General features: G+C 47.0%; 1 protein-coding gene across 1 annotated transcript in view; it reads left to right on the forward strand.

Annotated features, from left to right (window-relative positions):
* The window catches only part of SH3BP4 (SH3 domain binding protein 4), a 96,494-nt gene that overhangs the window by 38,261 nt on the left and 40,426 nt on the right, over window positions 1-17,807 (forward strand). The window contains exon 2 of the mRNA XM_026653959.1: window positions 13,835-14,097. Within this exon, the coding sequence (XP_026509744.1) occupies window positions 13,980-14,097 (118 nt within the window). The 5' untranslated portion in view covers window positions 13,835-13,979. The remainder of the gene's footprint in view (window positions 1-13,834; window positions 14,098-17,807) is intronic.

The raw sequence follows: 17,807 nt of genomic DNA on the forward strand, positions 1-17,807 counted from the left end.
TGCGGAAGAGTACAGGCACTGGATTATCACCAGGTCAGTAATATTTCACCCAGCACTTGATATGTTTGCTTTGAAATCTGTAGTAACAAGGTGTTGGGCCACATCCTCACCTGACGGAAGCCAGTTATGCTGACTTACAGTGGAGCTGTGTCAATTCATACCGGTTGAGGATCTGATCCTGCATATCCAGGGCCAGTGTTGGTGGATCTCAAAGCACAGTACACCTGTGGACGCAGAATAGTTAGCGGTCTTTGGGCTTTCATTTCTGTAATCTGCTTTCTCCTAAAACCGGTATTTTGGGAATGCAAATATATTTTGTGACAGCTGTTTTATCAGAAGACAGATATCCCTTTAAAAAGCGTTGTTGCTCTCTGAGGTTATAATTTGTTTAAAGAGCGTTGATTGTTTTTCCTCTGCATTGGTATTGACAGCGCAAGCTGATGCCAAACTGTAACTGTCCTGCAAGTTACTTTTAAAAATAATTTAAGGCTGATCTCTATCCCTAACTATCCCAGGATGCAGACTCTCTTGGAGAAAATGAAGAGAAATCTAACACAAGCAAATTGCGGGGGAGGGGCGAAAAGCTTTTATGTGAGTCAGTTAAACTGAGGATGGAGTGTGAATTTGAATACTGTGAGTGAGCATCTCATCTCTGTGCTGCACACTTTAACTTGTTTGGGCATTAATGCAGGTGCTAGCTCAGTTATTAAGCAAACTTGTAAAGTGTGCAAGTAGTTCTCGTGGTCCCTTTGGGGTGTTGGGGATGTTCTCATTTTATTCCTCCCAACACCCAGTGTAGTCTGATTACTTATTTTCAGGTTGTTAAACAGTCCCTGGTGGTGTGTAGCTTCTGTGTTATGCATTATAGGTCTAACACAGAGGTGGGCAAACTATGGCCCGCAGGCCACATCCGGCCCGCAGGACACTCCTGCCCGGCCCCTGAGCTCCTGGCCCGGGAGGCTAGCCCCCCAGCCCCTCCCCTGCTGTTCCCCCTGCCCCACAGCCTCAGCTCACTGTGCTGCCGTCGCAATGCTCTGGGCGGCGGGGCTGCGAGCTCCTGGGGCTGCGAGCTCCTGGGGCAGCGGAGCTGCAGAGCCGGGGCCTGACCCGGTGCTCTGTGCTGCGCGATGCGTGGCTGGTTGCAGCCAGGTGGCACTGCTGCCTGTCCTGGTGCAGCCGTGCCACCAGCCACTGGTGCTCCAGGGAGCGCGGTAAGGGGGCAGGGCGCGGGGGGCTTGGATAGAGGGCAGGGGAGTTCGTGGTGGTGGTGGTCAGGGGGCGGGGCGGTCAGGTGGTGGGGGACAGGAGGGTTGAATGGGGGCAGTCAGGAAGGAGAGGGGAGATTGGATGAGGTGGCGGGGGGCAGTCAGGGGACAGGGAGCAGGGGGGGTGGATGGGGCAGGAGTTCCGGGGGGGCCATTAGGAATGTGAGAAGGGGTTGGATGGGGCAGCAGGGGGCAGTCATAGAATCCTAGAATATCAGGGTTGGAAGGGACCTGTTGGATGGGGCGGCGGGGGGGGCAGTTAGGAGCGGGGGTCTGGGGGGCAGTCAGGGGACAGAGAGCGGGGGGGTGGATGGGGCAGGAGTCCCGGGGGGGAGTGTCAGGGGGTGAGAAGCAGCGTGGGGTTGGATGGGGTAGTGGGCCAGGTCACACGTGGCTGTTTGGGGAGGCACAGCCTCCCCTAACCGGCCCTCCATACAATTTCGGAAACCCGATGCGGCCCTCAGGCCAAAAAGTTTGCCCGCCCCTGGTCTAACATGTTTAGTTGCAGTGTATTGTTCAACCACTAGAGGTCTTTGTTCCGCACAGTGTTCCAGACAGAGCACAGCCCTTGGTAAACAGACTGACAAGGCTGGAGCTAGAATTGCTGTTGGAAATCGGTTTGCTTTATTTGTAGAACAGGGCTGTTTGTTTTGTTTGTTTGCTTTTTTAATTGGGTACCACCTATTGCAGAAATACTGTGGCATCATGTATTACTCATGTCAGTAAATGTACTGTTCATGAAACCAAACATTAAATTTGTGGGAAAATGAATCAAATCTAACTTTGGTTCATTCATTTCCCTCTCCTTTCACCCTACAGTTTCCTTTCTCTCCAGGGAGGAAGATATTGTTTCAGTTGTTTCTGAACTTGCCCCCAAGTATGAAGCAGCATGTCATACAATATCTCATCCTTGTCCCTCTTTGTGGTCTGTTATACCATTCTGCCACCTCTTGTCTCCCTCTGGCAATGGTCAGACATGCCCACTGAGAAGGAGATGGAGTTCCTTATGATGCATCCATTGTTTCCCACATCTATTCAGGATATTATTTTTCACTGTGGATAAACAAATTGGGTTGCTTTTCCTGTTTTCTTTTTAACTTCTTTTGAAGGAGTGCCCCCACAATTGTTATCTCCAAGCCCACCTGTGTATCTGATTTCCCAACAAGCATCCCCCACTCCCAGGCTGTCTGCTCTTTGTTTTTACAAGTTGATTGTTCTGACTGGAGGCGACAACCTGATTCCAGATGGTGGTTTGCCTTGTATCAGTGTTTAGAAGCACAGGGTTTATGTCAGTTTCGCAACACTGCCAACCCCAAACCTTCAAAATTCATGAGTCAAGCCCCCCCAAAATATGAGATGGGCTAAAAATTGATTCTTAAATTGATTTATTTGCCTTCTGGGTTGTGTCTTTAGGGTGCACTTGGAACACATTTTTAGGCTTTTTTACTCCCTCCACACTATTATGATGGCTAGAACTTTTTGATGAAATCTGAGGTTCCCATATGCTTACGTAAGTCTAGAAGCTGGGGCATGAATGAACTTTTGTTGCGAGACTTGTGATCCAAACACAAGAGTTGGCAACACTGGTTTTATAGTTATTTGTTAAATATGAGCAACTGATAGATGGGAACTGATCTGCCACAGGGGGCACACGTAACAATATGCATGGTTATAAAAGCCAATTTCCCCCAAATCAGCAGCTCTGCCGCAAGTTTGCTCATGATGCCTGGTTAATGTGCTCATAATACCTGCTGAACAGATTTGAGCTGGCGAAGCTGCTTCCAGGCTGATTTGAGAGGATATGGGGTTTTGTGTGGGAGTCTGCTAAAACTGGGATCACACAGAGGTACTTTGTATTGCAGAAGAATGTCAGAGTCAGAACTGAGGCTGTACTTGAGCTTGATGCTGAGTGTATAAGCTTTAAATTCACAGTCCTTTCAGACGGACTTACAGGTCTAACATGTCTTCACAGCTAGAAAGATTAGTTTTTTAGGAAGCGTGTTTTCTGTAAAATGCAAGAATATGTATGAAGCTTCTAAATCGGGGAAGCCTGCAACTGCTGGACCGTGGTAGATGTGGCTAACACGTTCCCATTAACGTCAACTCCTGTGTCTCAAACCTCCATGCATTAGCACAGAGATGGGCTAACTACGGCTCATGGGCCACATCCAGCCCGCGGGACCCTCCTGTCTGGCCCCTGAGCTCCTGGCCTGGGAGGGTCGCCCCTGGCCCCTCCCCTGCTGTTCCCCCTGCCCTGCAGTCTCAGCTCACTACGCCGCCAGCGCAATGCTCTGGGCGGCGGAGCTGCGAGGTCTTGCTGGGTCGCGTGGCTGCAGAGCCGCGGCCTGACCCGGTGCTCTGTGCTGCGCGGTGGTGTGGCTGGCTCCAGCCGGGCGGTGTGGCTGCCTGTCCTGGTGCTCTGGGCGGCACGGCTGTAGCGTCGCCAGCCGCCAATGTTCCAGGCAGCACGGTAAGGGGGCAGGGAGTGGGGCGGATGGATAGAGGGCAGGGGAGTTCGGGGTGGTGGTCAGGGAGTGGGGGTGTGGATAGGGGTCAGAGCATAGCCTACCCTAACCAGCCCTCCACACAATTTTGGAAACCCGATGCAGCCCTCAGGCCAAAAAGTTTTCCCGCCCCTGCATTAGCAGGACACTTTATCTTCTCACTAAAGAATGGTCCCTTACTTTTTGTTGGGCATTCATGCCCAGTGGGGCAGATCAGTAGCCTGAAAGTGATTACCCTAAGGTGGCTCTCAATCTTTCCAGACTACTGTCCCCCTTTCAGGAGTATGATTTGTCTTGCGTACCCCCCAAGTTTCACCTCACTTAAAGACTACTTGCTTACAAAATCAGACATAAAAATACAAAAGTGTCACAGAACACTTAGAACATAAGAACGGCCATACTGGGTCAGACCAAAGGTCCATCTAGCCCAGTATCCTGTCTACTGACAGTGGCCAATGCCAGGTGCCCCAGAGGGAGTGAACCCAACAAGTGATCTCTCTCTCCTGCCATCCATCTCCACCCTCTGACAAACAGAGGCTAGGGACACCATTCCTTACCCATCCTGGCTAATATCCATTAACGGACTTAACCTCCATGAATTTATCCAGTTCTCTTTTAAATCCTGTTATAGTCCTAGCCTTCACAACTTCCTCAGGCAAGGAGTTCCACAAGTTGACTGTGCGCTGTGTGAAGAAGAACTTCCTTTTATTTGTTTTAAACCTGCTGCCCATTAATTTCATTTGGTGGCCCCTAGTTCTTGTATTATGGGAACAAGTAAATAACTTTTCCTTATTTACTTTCTCTACATCACTCATGATTTTATATACCTCTATCATATCCCCCCTTAGTCTCCTCTTTTCCAAGCTGAAAAGTCCTAGCCTCTTTAATCTCTCCTCATATGGGACCCGTTCCAAACCCCTAATCATTTTAGTTGCCCTTCTCTGAATCTTTTCTAATGCCAGTATATCTTTTTTGAGATGAGGAGGCCACATCTATACGCAGTATTCAAGATGTGGGCGTACCATGGATTTATACAAGGGCAATAAGATACTCTCCGTCTTATTTTCTATCCCCTTTTTAATGATTCCTAACATCCTGTTTGCTTTTTTTGACTGCCGCTGCACACTGCGTGGACGTCTTCAGAGAACTATCCAAGATGACTCCAAGATCTTTTTCCTGATTCGTTGTAGCTAAATTAGGCCCCATCATATTGTATGTATAGTTGGGGTTATTTCTTCCAATGTGTATTACTTTACATTTAGCCACATTAAATTTCATTTGCCATTTTGTTGCCCAATCACTTAGTTTTGTGAGATCTTTTTGAAGTTCTTCACAGTCTGCTTTGATCTTAACTATCTTGAGCAGTTTAGTATCATCTGCAAACTTTGCCACCTCACTTTTTACCCCTTTCTCCAGATCATTTATGATTAAGTTGAATAGGATTGGTCCTAGGACTGACCCTTGGGGGACACCACTTGTTACCCCTCTCCATTCTGAAAAATTACCATTTATTCCTACCCTTCGTTCCCTTTTAAAAACAGTTCTCAATCCATGAAAGGACCTTCCCTCTTATCCCATGACAACTTAATTTATGTAAGAGCCTTTGGTGAGGGACCTTGTCAAAGGCTTTCTGGAAATCTAAGTACACTATTTCCACTGAATCCCCCTTGTCCACATGTTTGTTTGACCCCTTCAAAGAACTCTAATAGATTACTAAAACACCCCACTGCCAGTCCCTGCCAATCTGACCTGGTGGAAATTCCTTCCAAGCCCCAGATATGGTGATCAGTGAGACCACTCTCCTGACAGAGAGAGAGAGAGAGAGAGAGAGACTGCTCAGAGCCCTGGTCCACCCCTCAATATCTTATCCCATCCCCCCAATACATTTTTAATATCTTAATTCCAAGAATTTCCTCAGCTACTTGCGGGACACTCAGTGTCTAGGCATGGCCGGTGCAACCCATTAAGCGACCTAGGCGGTCGCCTAGGGTACTAGCATTTGGGGGGCGGCATTTCGGGTCCTTCGGTGGCGACCGCTGCGGCCGGATCTTCGGCCACCCCGGTCGTCGTCGGCATTTAGGCGGAGGGAGCTGGGGCAGGGAGCTGCCGCGTGCCTCCCCGGGCCGGAGGGAGCTGCCGTGGGGGGGGCCCTGAGGGGGGTGGGGAGCTGCCGCGGCGGGGTGCGCCTTAGGGCGGAGGGGGGGCGGGGAGCTGCCACAGGGCTCGGGGGGGGGGGGGCAAGGTGGAAGTTTTGCCTAGGGCATGAAACATCCTTGCGCCCGCCCTGTGTCTAGGTCTAAAATGGAAAGACATTAGCTGCATTGCTGTCTGCCTTGCTCTGCCTGTCTGCTCCACACTTAGCATATGTATAAATCCTGACGTCAAAGCGGATGCTTCAGGGAAACAGGATTCTTGACTATCTCAATGCTTTGCCTACAGTATTAGAAACAACCCGGTAGATTGACAGCATAATGTGTGACTGTTTGGAATATGCATTCATGCACGTGTGATCACAAAGCAACGTTAGTTTAGTCTGGGAGAAAGAACAGGAATACTTGTGGCACCTTAGAGACTAACAAATTTATTTGAGCATAAACTTTCGTGGGCTACAGCCCACTTCATCGGATGCATAGAATGGAACACACAGAAGATATTTATACATCCAGAGAACATGAAAAGGTGGAAGTAGCCATACCAACTGTAAAAGGCCAATCAATTGAGATCAATTGTAGCCCATGAAAGCTTATGCTCAAATAAATTTGTTAGTCTCTAAGGTGCCTCTTCTTTTTGCGGATACAGACTAACACGGCTGCTACTCTGAAATCTGTAGTCTGGGAGAGTTATTCTAAGGTTGCTCAGTGGAGAAGTTTGCATTAGATCCATATTTCAGATCTCGTTTTGGGAAAATTGATGGATGTGATCCGTCCCTCCCCGCCCCAAAGTCAGGAGCAGTGTCTTTGAGTATACATACGCATGTAGCACGAAATGTACATAAGGTAGGCTTCATTTTGGGTCTGTTAGTCTTGCCCTCTATGCCATTGTTTTACTATACATGCACTCAACATCTGTAGCATGTGCCTGTGAAAGTAAAGGCTGTTTTCTCTTCGTGGCTTGATGGCTAAAGTTTGCTGGTTGAGAATGTTGGTGAATGAAAGGGTCCAGCTGGCTGAATGGCATGTAAAGCAGCATAAAGCCTATACCAAGTGGTCTGTAAATTATCCTTCTCCCTTGGGAAACCCTTATGCTTCTCTGGGTTGCTACTTAAATGCATCCTAGTTGAATAATTGACTGTCAAGTTTGCCCTGATAGCCAGGATGTGGTTAATACGGGGATGGGCAGCAACAAAGCTGTTCAGATGTGCGTGTCCAAGTTGGAAGATGTTATCTAAACCTTATTTCTCCTTTATATGAGAAATTTATGAACAAGAGAGAGCTCTGTAGCATTTGTTATGCTTGTTCACTGGAGCATCTTACAGCTGGACTATTAATACAGCTTTCTGTAGTATTGCTTGCTAGCCTCCATACTAAGAGATAGGAAAGGTTACACCCTTCTGCTTGTATCACCACCAATAAATAAATGCAAGGTACGCTTGGATTAATTGCATGTCCCAAAAATTAGCAATGTGTAAATTTACTCTTTTAAAGGAACAGCTTTCCACATTTCTTTTCCCCGACAACTTCATCTTCCCTTCTTGTTGATGGAGTTACTTTTCTCTGTGTTGTATTTCCTGACTGAAACCTTTTGATCAATACAGTCTGTTATTCCAACTCAAGCTTAGTTTATTTGTAAATCTCTGAGTCCCAACTCTGGAATGTTGGTGGCATATTCTGAAACAATGTTATTAAAACAAAAATTACACAAAACTTGGGGGTAATCTTCTGTCTAAACCTAATGCATCTCTCCTTCCCCTTTCATTAGCCACATTCCAGACACGTTGAGATGGGAAAGATTGTGGTGAAACACATTGAATACAAGTGTTTTAACCATCAGTCCTCAAATGTAAGTTTCCTTTCATTGCATTCCAGCAAAAGCACTCTATCCTTAAGGGTACACTCCTTCGTCCTGGGAGAAACCTAGCAGTTAACATTCAGCCTCAGCCAGGATTGTTAGAGGAGTAAAAAGCTTGTCTTCATGTTTACTATTATCTCACTGTTCCTATCAAAGCCCTGCCCCGTCTAAGGGGTTCTGATTTGTGTGTATTTCCTACAAGTTACAAGTCTTGTTTTTTTTTCCATTTGTGAGCAGAAAGTTTAAAAGAAAAGTATTGGAAGCAACTTCAGCTTTGTCTGGGCTGCTGACTCTCAAAATGTCAAATCATTCTAATTTTTGGTATAATTTAAGTGCACTGTGTTAGGCAGACCCGGTGGGAGAACACAGGAAGGATGGTCCAGTGGGTAGCGCTGTCGCCAGGGATGAATTCCCTACTCCTCCACAGATGTCTTGTGTGAATTAGGCAAATGACTTGGTCTTGGTCTATGCTTAAATGTTATCTCAGCATAGCCACGCTGGTGCGGGAGGTGAAAAAATCACCCTCGACTGATATAACTATGCAGATAGCCATCCTCCAGCCCCCCAGTGTACACACACCTATGTCGACAGAAAAGTACTTCTATGGGCATTGCTAACATCCTTGATAGAGGTGCTGTTCCTCCACCGACAGAACATTTTCTGTTGGCGTAGGCTGTGTCTTCCTGTGCGGGCTATGTCCGTGTGTCTAGGCCGACTTAAGCTTCATAGTGTAGACAAACCCTTAGCTGCTTTGTGCCTCAGTTGCCCATCTCTACAATGGGGATAATAGCACTCCCTACCCCACAAAGTTATTGAGAATAAATACATCAAAGATGGTGAGGTGCCCAGATACTAGGGTGACGAGGCAGCTGTTTGAGAGGCAGTCTGGTCTAGTTGATGGGCCTGGACTGGGCATCAGAAAACAAGGATTCTGCTCCCAGCTGTGGCCTGGGGCAAGACACTTCAGCTCCCTTTCCCCTCCCATCCTTTACCTGCCTTGCTTCCTTACAGCATACGTTCTTTAGGGCCAGGGCTTTCCCTTACTAGATGTTTGTACTGCACCTAGCACAGTGGAGCTACCGTATTGGGAACGGACATCTAGGTGCTTCTGGGGTACCAGTATAATGAAGACAGCTGGCTTCAAAGAGACAGCGTTTAACTGGGGGTGCAGGGAGAGTGTATTGTTTCTGGGATCTCAAGTGAAAACAGTGTTCAGTCTCCTCAGTAATGGACGGGTAAATATACCATAAGCAGAACCGGCTTATGTTGTGCTAGGCAGGCTGGAGGACGAATGCCAAGAGTGTTATCTGCAGTGGCACTGCACCTAGGTTGGCTGTCTGGTGCAAATGAGTAAAATATATTTCATACACTGTCGGCTTCTATGCTGCCTGCAGCCTGGAGGTCTGTTTGAATTCCCATCTGCAGCCTGCACACCTGCTGCCTGCCTAGGTACATCCATGGGCGACGATCTCTAGGCACTCCTCACCATAGTCTCTGGAGCCCCAGAAAGTGCTTTGATCAATCATGCAGGAGTGGTTGTCCGGCTCCTGGGTGGTGTGGGCGCTCCCTGGATGGAGAGCTAATTTGTGCCAGGTGATGGCTCCCAGCAGTCTGCAGCTGCTTAGTTTTCTTCCTTGGTTCTGGGGTATTTATCCATGCCGTGACTCTGACCTGTCTGATACTCCCCTCTGGAGTAAATAGATAGTTTTATTTGGTGGGGGGTTTTGTTCAAAGATATTTATATAGGAAGCTTCCTCCCCCACCCTGGATGCTCAGTCTACACACAGCACTGGGCATTGGTATAACTACATGTCTCGGGTGTGAAAAATCCACAACCTGAGAGACGTAGCTATGCTGCCCTGACCCCAGTGTAGACATTGCTAGGTCGATGGGAGAAGCTACCACCTCTCAGGGAGGTGGATTAACTGTGCTGACAAGAGAACCTCTCCCATTGGTGTCGGTAGTGTCTACACGGAAGCGCTCCAGCAGTGCAGCTGTGCCATGGTAGCAGTTTCAGTGCAGGTATACCTGAAGATGGAGAAGTGCGTGTGTGGCTCTGGTTATGCCCGTCATAACTGTGTAGATGAGCATAAGCGTGACATGGGATGGAGAGGCTGAGGTTTGCATTATCCTTTTCTTCATGACTCTACAGGTACTTGCATTTTAAAGTCCTTGAAAGGAATCCAAAAATACCTGGGGTGCAATTGTTTAAACCTTCCCCCATCCCTACCCCGCTTGGTTTGCAAAGCCCCCTCCATTCGATCAGTCCTGCTTTCTTTGCTCCTCTTTCATCCTGCAGGTAGGCTCTGTGCTACTTATCCCCGGAGCCTGCGAGGCCCATCCTAGATTTACTGCTGTTGAGCGTTAAGAAATATGCTGCTGTCCATTTAAGAGTTCGTTTGGAATGTCTTGCTGAAAAAAAAAAAAGAGAGAGAGAGAAAGAGAGAGCCACAGAGAGGCTGAAATTAGAGAGATTACCAGGAGCAACTTCCTTTGGATGAGGTTATGCTTTTAATTAACCTAGGAGTCTGCTGGGGAAAGCTCCAAGTTCTAAAAACATAGCCATAGTGGCTTGAAAACTTCATGAGAAACCAAGGCAGCAAGGGTCACCCCGTCTTGATGGGCGTTTCAAGGCTGGTTAGAGTTCGGATGCAGTGTAGTTGTAGCTGCGTCAGTCCCAGTATATTAGAGAGACCAGGTGCGAGTGGTAATATCTTTTATTGGACCAACTTCTGCTGGGAGAGGCAAGCTTTCAAGCCACAGAGAGCTCTTCTTTGGTGTGGGCCACTTCAGGTCGGGGTGGGTTGTGAAAATCGGTTTCTCATTGTTCAATGGCCAGTGCCACTCAGTTTGCATGTAGCAGACCAGTGAGGTGTTGGAAATCTTTGCAAGGGCTGAGGTGGAATGGAGCACTGGCCTGAAATCCAATTACCAGCCACGTGGTACCAGGGCCAGACCTAAGGGTAGTTTCTCTTGCTCTACCTGGTTTGATTAGAAGGGAGAGGAGAAAAGAAAAGGAAGCTTGAGGCTATGTAAGCCCAAAGAGCTCTTGCTTTGCTTTTCCAGTAAGCCTTTTCTGTCTCAGCAGCACACGTCTAGATGGGGTCTCCTCAAAGATAAAGGTTGTAAGTCTTAACTATAACTCTGCCTCTTCCTTTGTGATGAAGTTTTGCACTATATCCGAGCAGTCTTTTTAGAGAGCTCTTAGAATGGGTGATCCATTCCATTGCACGTGTTTCCTGCTTTGTGTATATGGGGCGTGTGCACAGCTGTGATATAAACCTGGAGGTCTGTCAAAGTGTTTGGGCTGTCTTACGAGCCAGTCCTGAGTGGATATGGCATTGGGGCAATTGGGAGAGATGTCTGGAGCTGATATTCTGCTTTTCTGTGGGCAGGAATGGTGTCCCTAGCCTCTGTTTGCCAGAAGCTGGGAATGAGCGACGGGATTGATCACTAGATGATTACCTGTCTGTTCATTCCCTTAGGGGCACCTGGCATTGGCCACTGTTGGAAGACAGGATCCTGGGCTAGATGGACCTTTGGTCTGACCCAGTAGGGCCATTCTTATGTTCTTAAATGAAACTCTGTTCTGGCCATGAAGCTGGGGTGAAAGATGAGCCTTATGAAAGAGATGTACTTGGGAGTGAGGTTTTGGGATTCTCTTCTCAGCTCTGCCATTAACATATTTTGTCTTTGGGCAGATAATGAAAGATCTGTGCTTGGATTTACACATCTATATAATGGACATATAAAATGTGTTAGAAACCCAACCATCACCTTGGCCTTACCCACCTGTTAGAAGGGGGAAGTTGCAGAGATTTCTACCAGATGGTTGTCTCTGGACCCTGCAGGAAAATTATTCTGGATATTTCTCACTGCTTTCCAAAGGGTTTGGAATGGCAGCTGTGAAACTGACCAGAATCTCATGTTAATTTCACTTTGTGGCACCTATGGGCAGTTGCAGAAGCTCTGGCTCTGAGCAGTGAGGAAGGCAATACTGATCTGGTTCACATTTGGAAGGAAGATTCTTTGTAACCACAAGGGCTAGACATTACGCTGTTTTGCATTAGAGCTTAAATCTTGTAGGAATGGGGTCTGAGGCTCCAGTAGGGAAAGCTCTTGAGTATGTTTGGATTTTTTCAAGCCAAGTATAGTAATTGGTGCTTTGCATAAATAGATAAGCAGGTAATGACTTCAGTGAGGCAAACATTAGAACTCAATGATTGAAGAAGTAAATGTTGACCATTTGCTTCAGTATCTATTGGGGCAAATTTTGATTTTCATTAAATTTGTAGACAGATATTTGGATGCTAGAAATGAAAATCTGATGCTGATGCTCTAATTCTCTCCCTTCCCTGAGGTATGCAACCCCACAATTAACAGAAACATGAGTTTCCACGTATTGAAGTGTCACAAGCTCCTTCCCCTTTGTGAGAAAAGAAAAAACAGGAGTGCTGTTTGTAGCTGTCCTGTGGCCATGGTAGAAGAGGGTTTGAGGTTCTCTGTGCTGCAGCCTTAAGGGAAGTGGGCAGGGTTACTTATTTCCCTTGTTTGCTTTGGCAACAATGTGCGCTAATCTGGGAAGTCCATGCATGTTTAGTTACAAATTCTCTGGATATTTTGATAGGAAGTACCTGGAAATCTTTGTTTGTCCATTGCTTTAAATACGATGTTAGAATTTTAGCTTAAAGTAAATTAAAAAAATTAACAAGGCTGTGGAGTTAAAGGTACAGAGAAGAGAAACTTCTCACCTCTGAGCAAGTCAAAAAGTAGAGATTTACCTAATGAGTGATGTTCCATGAGCCCCCTTTCTCCCAGTCATGGACCAGTGTAGAACTGTCATGTATCTGTGTTGGAAGGAACACTTAAAAGCATCTCTGCAAGCCTGGAACGGCAGAGTGGGGGATACAGGTTGGAGGTGAGGTAGCTAGTTCTAATGATCTGTCACTGCCTCAAGCACCAAACTTGCCAAAAAAACTGTGGGCTGTCTGTACAACAGGTTATCCGAATGTAGTACACCGCCGACCTGGGTATGCATTAATCCCTTTTACGACTTATCTACCTGATGCTGTGGAACGTGCCAATGCGCTTTGTGCCAATGGCTGGTGTTCCCCTGTATGGCAGATTGAACTTCTGCCTGTTGGGTTTGCAGTGGGTTACTAATTGATCATTACAGTGCAAGTACCGACCTGGTGAAGTGTAGCTGCACCGCGGTTAGGTAGTCTCTGGGATCAGCCCTTTCCCGTGTCCTCTCACAAGCTGGCTGTGGAGGACATATGACACTTAGCCATTCTCTTGCCTGCAAGACACAGGAGATTTAAGCATTCCAGTGCCTGCCTTTGTAGTATCTGTATTTAAATATATTCTAAAGCCTGGGAATTCTCAGTAATGAAATCTTAACGAGAAGTGTCAAGAACATCATGGTACTTCAATAGGAGGCAGGAACAGCCTGGTTTTACTTGCAGAAAATGACTCCAGGAGTGCACTCAGTGAGTTGACTCTAATAATTCGGCATTTCAGGAATCCACAGCTCAAGACCACACAGTTTACAATACGTACTATGGGATTGTAACATACCCTACAGTATAGTGACTCTGAGTGGGAAGGAAGGACTAATTTATAACTCTGAGAACTGACACCCTGAACTGGTTCTTAAAAGAAGGAGCATTGGTTATGTTCTACAAAAAAGAGACTCCGTTATCAGCAGTAAGAAATGAGGCCCAAAGTCAAGTTATCCTCGGTAGCAGAGCTTTCAGCTCCTCAGAACTGGTGGCTTGTGCTAGGAGCAGTACAGGAGTTAGTTCTTGATGCCCAAGGAGAATTCAGGAACCATTTTTCTGTTTGTAAATGGTACGGGTAGCACCTGTGATCGGGGCCCTATTATGCTAGACACATGGGAGGGGACATACTTACCCACGAGAGCTTGAGCCAAAATCTCTTGAGATGCAGCTCAGTGCTATAACCACATGCTCATCCTTTCCACAGCCAGCCACCTGATTATTTCTACAAGTGAGCCGTGAATACCCACACTAACCAGCTCTTTTATTCTCCCTTCAGGTTGTTCGGCCTGTAAAAATTGCACCTGGACACAGTCCTCTTGGCAGCTGGAATTTCCCACGCTGGATGGTATAGCGCCCGCGGCAAGCCCCCCGAGAGGAAACATGGCCCACTAGCGTTTCCCAGGACAGGGCAAGGTTTCAGGATGGCAGCCCAGAGGATTCGTGCTGCCAACTCCAGTGGCCTCCCGCGCTGCAAGTCCGAGGGGACGCTGATCGACCTCGGCGAAGGGTTTTCGGAAACCAGCTTTAGTGACGTCAAAGGTGAGCAGGATTTTGCAGCATTTGATATTTGTATTACAGTAGCAGGTGGCCCTGACTAAGACTAGCGTCCCATGGCATTTGGCTGTGTATGCACATATAATAAGACATACGAAGGGGGCACGGGGAGAAAGGAATGGCGGTAAACTGACTCTTCAGGTGGGAAATGAAGGGGTGAAGTGACGTGCTCAAGGTCCCACAAGGAGTCTGTGGCAGAACTAGGAATTGAACCTCAATCTTCTGAGTCCCTGTTTAGTCCCTTAACCAGCACCGACCGCTTTCCCCTGCAGTTTGATTTTCCTAATCTTCTAGTTTAAAATATCTCCTCCTTAGGGGGGTCAAAGTTTTGAGGGGGTTTTGTAAACACTTAGAAAGACCTGGGATCTTCCACAGCTGACTGGAGCACTCCGTGTCAAGGCAGTTTGGATTCAAGGGCTGTGTGAACACAAACCCTAACCGGTATGGTGGAAGCAAGTGAAAATAGACTAGGCTCCTGATTGATTTCCATTGTCCTCTCCTGAAAGGGACACTTTCAACTAATTTGTTACAATTGTGTTTAGTTCATTATCTAACAAATATTGATTTGCGAGTGGCAGGAAAGTAGGTTGTGCAGTTTGCCTCTTCACCCAGAGCACAGTCAGCCTGTGGAACTCATTGCCAGGGGATGTTGGAAGGCTGAAAGTATAACTGGGTTCAAAATAGAATGAGAAGTTCATGGAGGATAGGTCTACCAATGGCTATTAGCCAAGATGTTCAGAGACACAGCCCCATGCTCTGGGTGTCCCTGGCCTTTGACCGCCAGAAGCTGGGACTGAACGACAGAGGATGGATCACTCGAAATTGCCCAGTTCTATTCGCTCCCTCTGAAGCACCTAGCACCGGCCACAGTGGGAAGACAGGATACTGGACTAGACCCAGTATGGTCATTTGTATGTTCTTTGGAGGCAGGGGGTTGGCCTGGTACAAATGGAACTGAAATAAACATGGCTTTTGTTTAGCAATGGTGACTTACGATCTTGCTTAGGTGCTCCTTCTCCTTCAGTAGATTGGCTCTGTTTCTTGTCAATCAGAGGACAGGCATTCCAGCCCTCTTCTCGTTTCGCTCACTGGAAGCAAGTGGCTGCAGAATAACTCTTGTGTTCTAGTTAGGGGGATAGCTGGATGGAGGGAGAAGATGTATCCTTGGCTATGCGGTTGAGCTGGTCTCCCCTCCCTGGCCTGTGGGGCCCGTTACACGAAATGACAGAGCCATCCTCTGGCTCCAGGCTGCCCCTCACGCAGGCGGAAGGACAGTGATGGGCCTTCCATTGCGGCACTAACCACAGGCCTCATACGCGTCCCCTCCTGCCTGGAACGCATCAGTTTTATCTTGCAACAAATGAACTGGTTAGTGAATAATCAAAAACGAGAACGGAACCCACTACCGAGGTGAGTAGGGGGAGGATCAGAAATTGGAAATGGATTGTCAGCCAAAGCGATGGCTGTCTTTGGGATTGTGCAGATGGTGGTAACACACAAACGCCTCAGCATCTTTGGAGAAAACCAGTCACCTTTGGGTCTCCCAGCCCAGCGTAAAGCATCAAGTGGGGACCAACTGAAACATGTCCCATCAGCAGAATAAACCATCTCCATTTTCCCCACTCGGCATCTGTGGGAGATGTGGCCCTTTTCCAGGCTCTAATAATTATCTCTGTTTCCACCGGATACTAGTGGCAAAGGTCCTTGTGACTCATCAGCTGCTGCTTACGCAGATGGCTTGGTGTTTTCTTCTAGACCAGCTTGCTGACCCAGTTCTTTGTCAGCTTCATACCCTGAGTACTGTGAAGCTGAGGCGGCCCATATAGCTGCGGGGGACAGAAGAGGAAAAATAACCAGAAAAGTTTGGGTGTTCTCTTGGCAGCCGTATACAGAGGACAAAGAAATGCTCTTTTCCCATCTTTCCTTAATCCATTTCTTCCTTCCCTTTCCCCACATGCCCTTTGAAAATCACAAGTCCTAATGGCAGGCTGCACTTCAGCGATCGAGTAGGCCTGGCATGAGTCTTGATGCTATAAAACAATGCAGACTCTTTAGCGCGCACATAACATTGGCAGTATTGCCAACCTCAAGCATTCAAAAATCATGAGTCAGGCCACACACAATCATGAGATTTCAAAAGAGAACTCCCCTCCTCCTCACATATTATTTTTTATAGCTTCTGAGTCTTTAGGGTGTCCTTGAACTGTATTTTCATGCATTTTACTGCAATCATAAAGGGTAGGAACTTATCTTTTTTCTAAAATGAAAGATGAGATTTTCCCCCCAATTGCATGACTTTGGGACTTTAAAATGATCTCTCGTGAGATTTATGATGAGATCATAAGAGTTGGCAACGCTGACAGTTTGCCCGATGAAGGAATGTAAAGGGTTATTTACGTTATTTCGAATAAGGTAGGGTATGAATGTAAAGCACTTTAGCTTTACTCCCCATGTGGACACCCTTATTCCAGAGCAGTTATTCTGTACTAGCTATGCCAGTCAATTTCCCTGTGTATGCAAGCCCTAAGACTGGGTCCAGCCTGGCCAAACTTCAGGGCAGCCTTTACTGTGGGAATACCTGAATCATTAGCACTTTAGCTCTGTAATTGAGACCCCAGTGCTGACCTGCGGAGTAACCATGCAATGCTGATTTCTTTGGAACTTGCTCTTTACTCGCTTTAGGTTCCTAGTGTGAGGTTTACTTGTTTCCCCTCCCCTTCCCTCCTTGAGCATAAGTGTGCACACCTCCCCGAAGTGAAGAACCTCACCTTTCTCCCGTATGATGTACTGAACAGTGCGTAAGGTTAACCTGCTTGTTTGTTGGCTGGAGACTGACTGACTGCTTCCTTGCTTTCCTTGTTTCATCATTCTTAGGCTGAACCCTAGAATGGCATTAACCGTTCCCTACCACTTGTTTACATGAAAGTGCTTCCATTGATGTATTTAATTTATGAACAGACAATTTATCTTAAAGGTGTGGCAGCTTCAAACCTTTTTGCAATTCCTCCGATTCCATTAAGGTGGGAAAGGGTAGAGAGTAGCTAATGTCCGACTAGGAAAGGTATACACCATCGACGTGGCTTCTTTAACTTTTCCTCACACAGAAGCAGGGAATGTTTGAGAGCTTTTCCCAAGGAGAACCAGGTGTTGGGGTTTCTTCTTTCCCCAGTGAAGTGCAGTCTAAGAAAATGGAATGGAATGGATGTTTGGATACTTTTTAAAATAATCTCATTGTACCCAGGGTAGTTCAGTACTCAAGGCCAGATAATCTCGCCACTGCTTTGTCTAAATGAGCCGTGAGAAATAATTTCAGTTACAATGAGGCAAATGCTGGCAAATGATAGGTGAAGTTAAAAGCAACAACAAAACCCCCCATTGGTGGCTTTGTTTCAAGAGTAGCCGAATGTAGAATTGAATATGGTAGGTTAAGTCCATTAATGGCTATTAGCCAGGAGGGTAAGGAATGGTGTCCCTAGACTCTGCCTGTCAGAGGGTGGAGATGGCTGGCAGGAGAGAGATCACTTGATTATTACCTGTTAGGTTCACTCCCTCTGGGGCATGCCACTGTCGGCAGACAGGATACTGGGCTAGATGGACCTTTGGTCTGACCCAGTACGGCCGTTCTTATGTTCTTACGTAATATCAAAAGTTTGTTTGTTTGTTTGTTTGTTTGTTTGTTTGTTTGTTTGTTTGTT

This window comes from Terrapene carolina, unplaced genomic scaffold, assembly GCF_002925995.2.
Source record: "Terrapene carolina triunguis isolate 2854851 unplaced genomic scaffold, T_m_triunguis-2.0 Scaffold173, whole genome shotgun sequence".
Lineage (NCBI taxonomy): Eukaryota > Metazoa > Chordata > Testudines > Emydidae > Terrapene > Terrapene triunguis.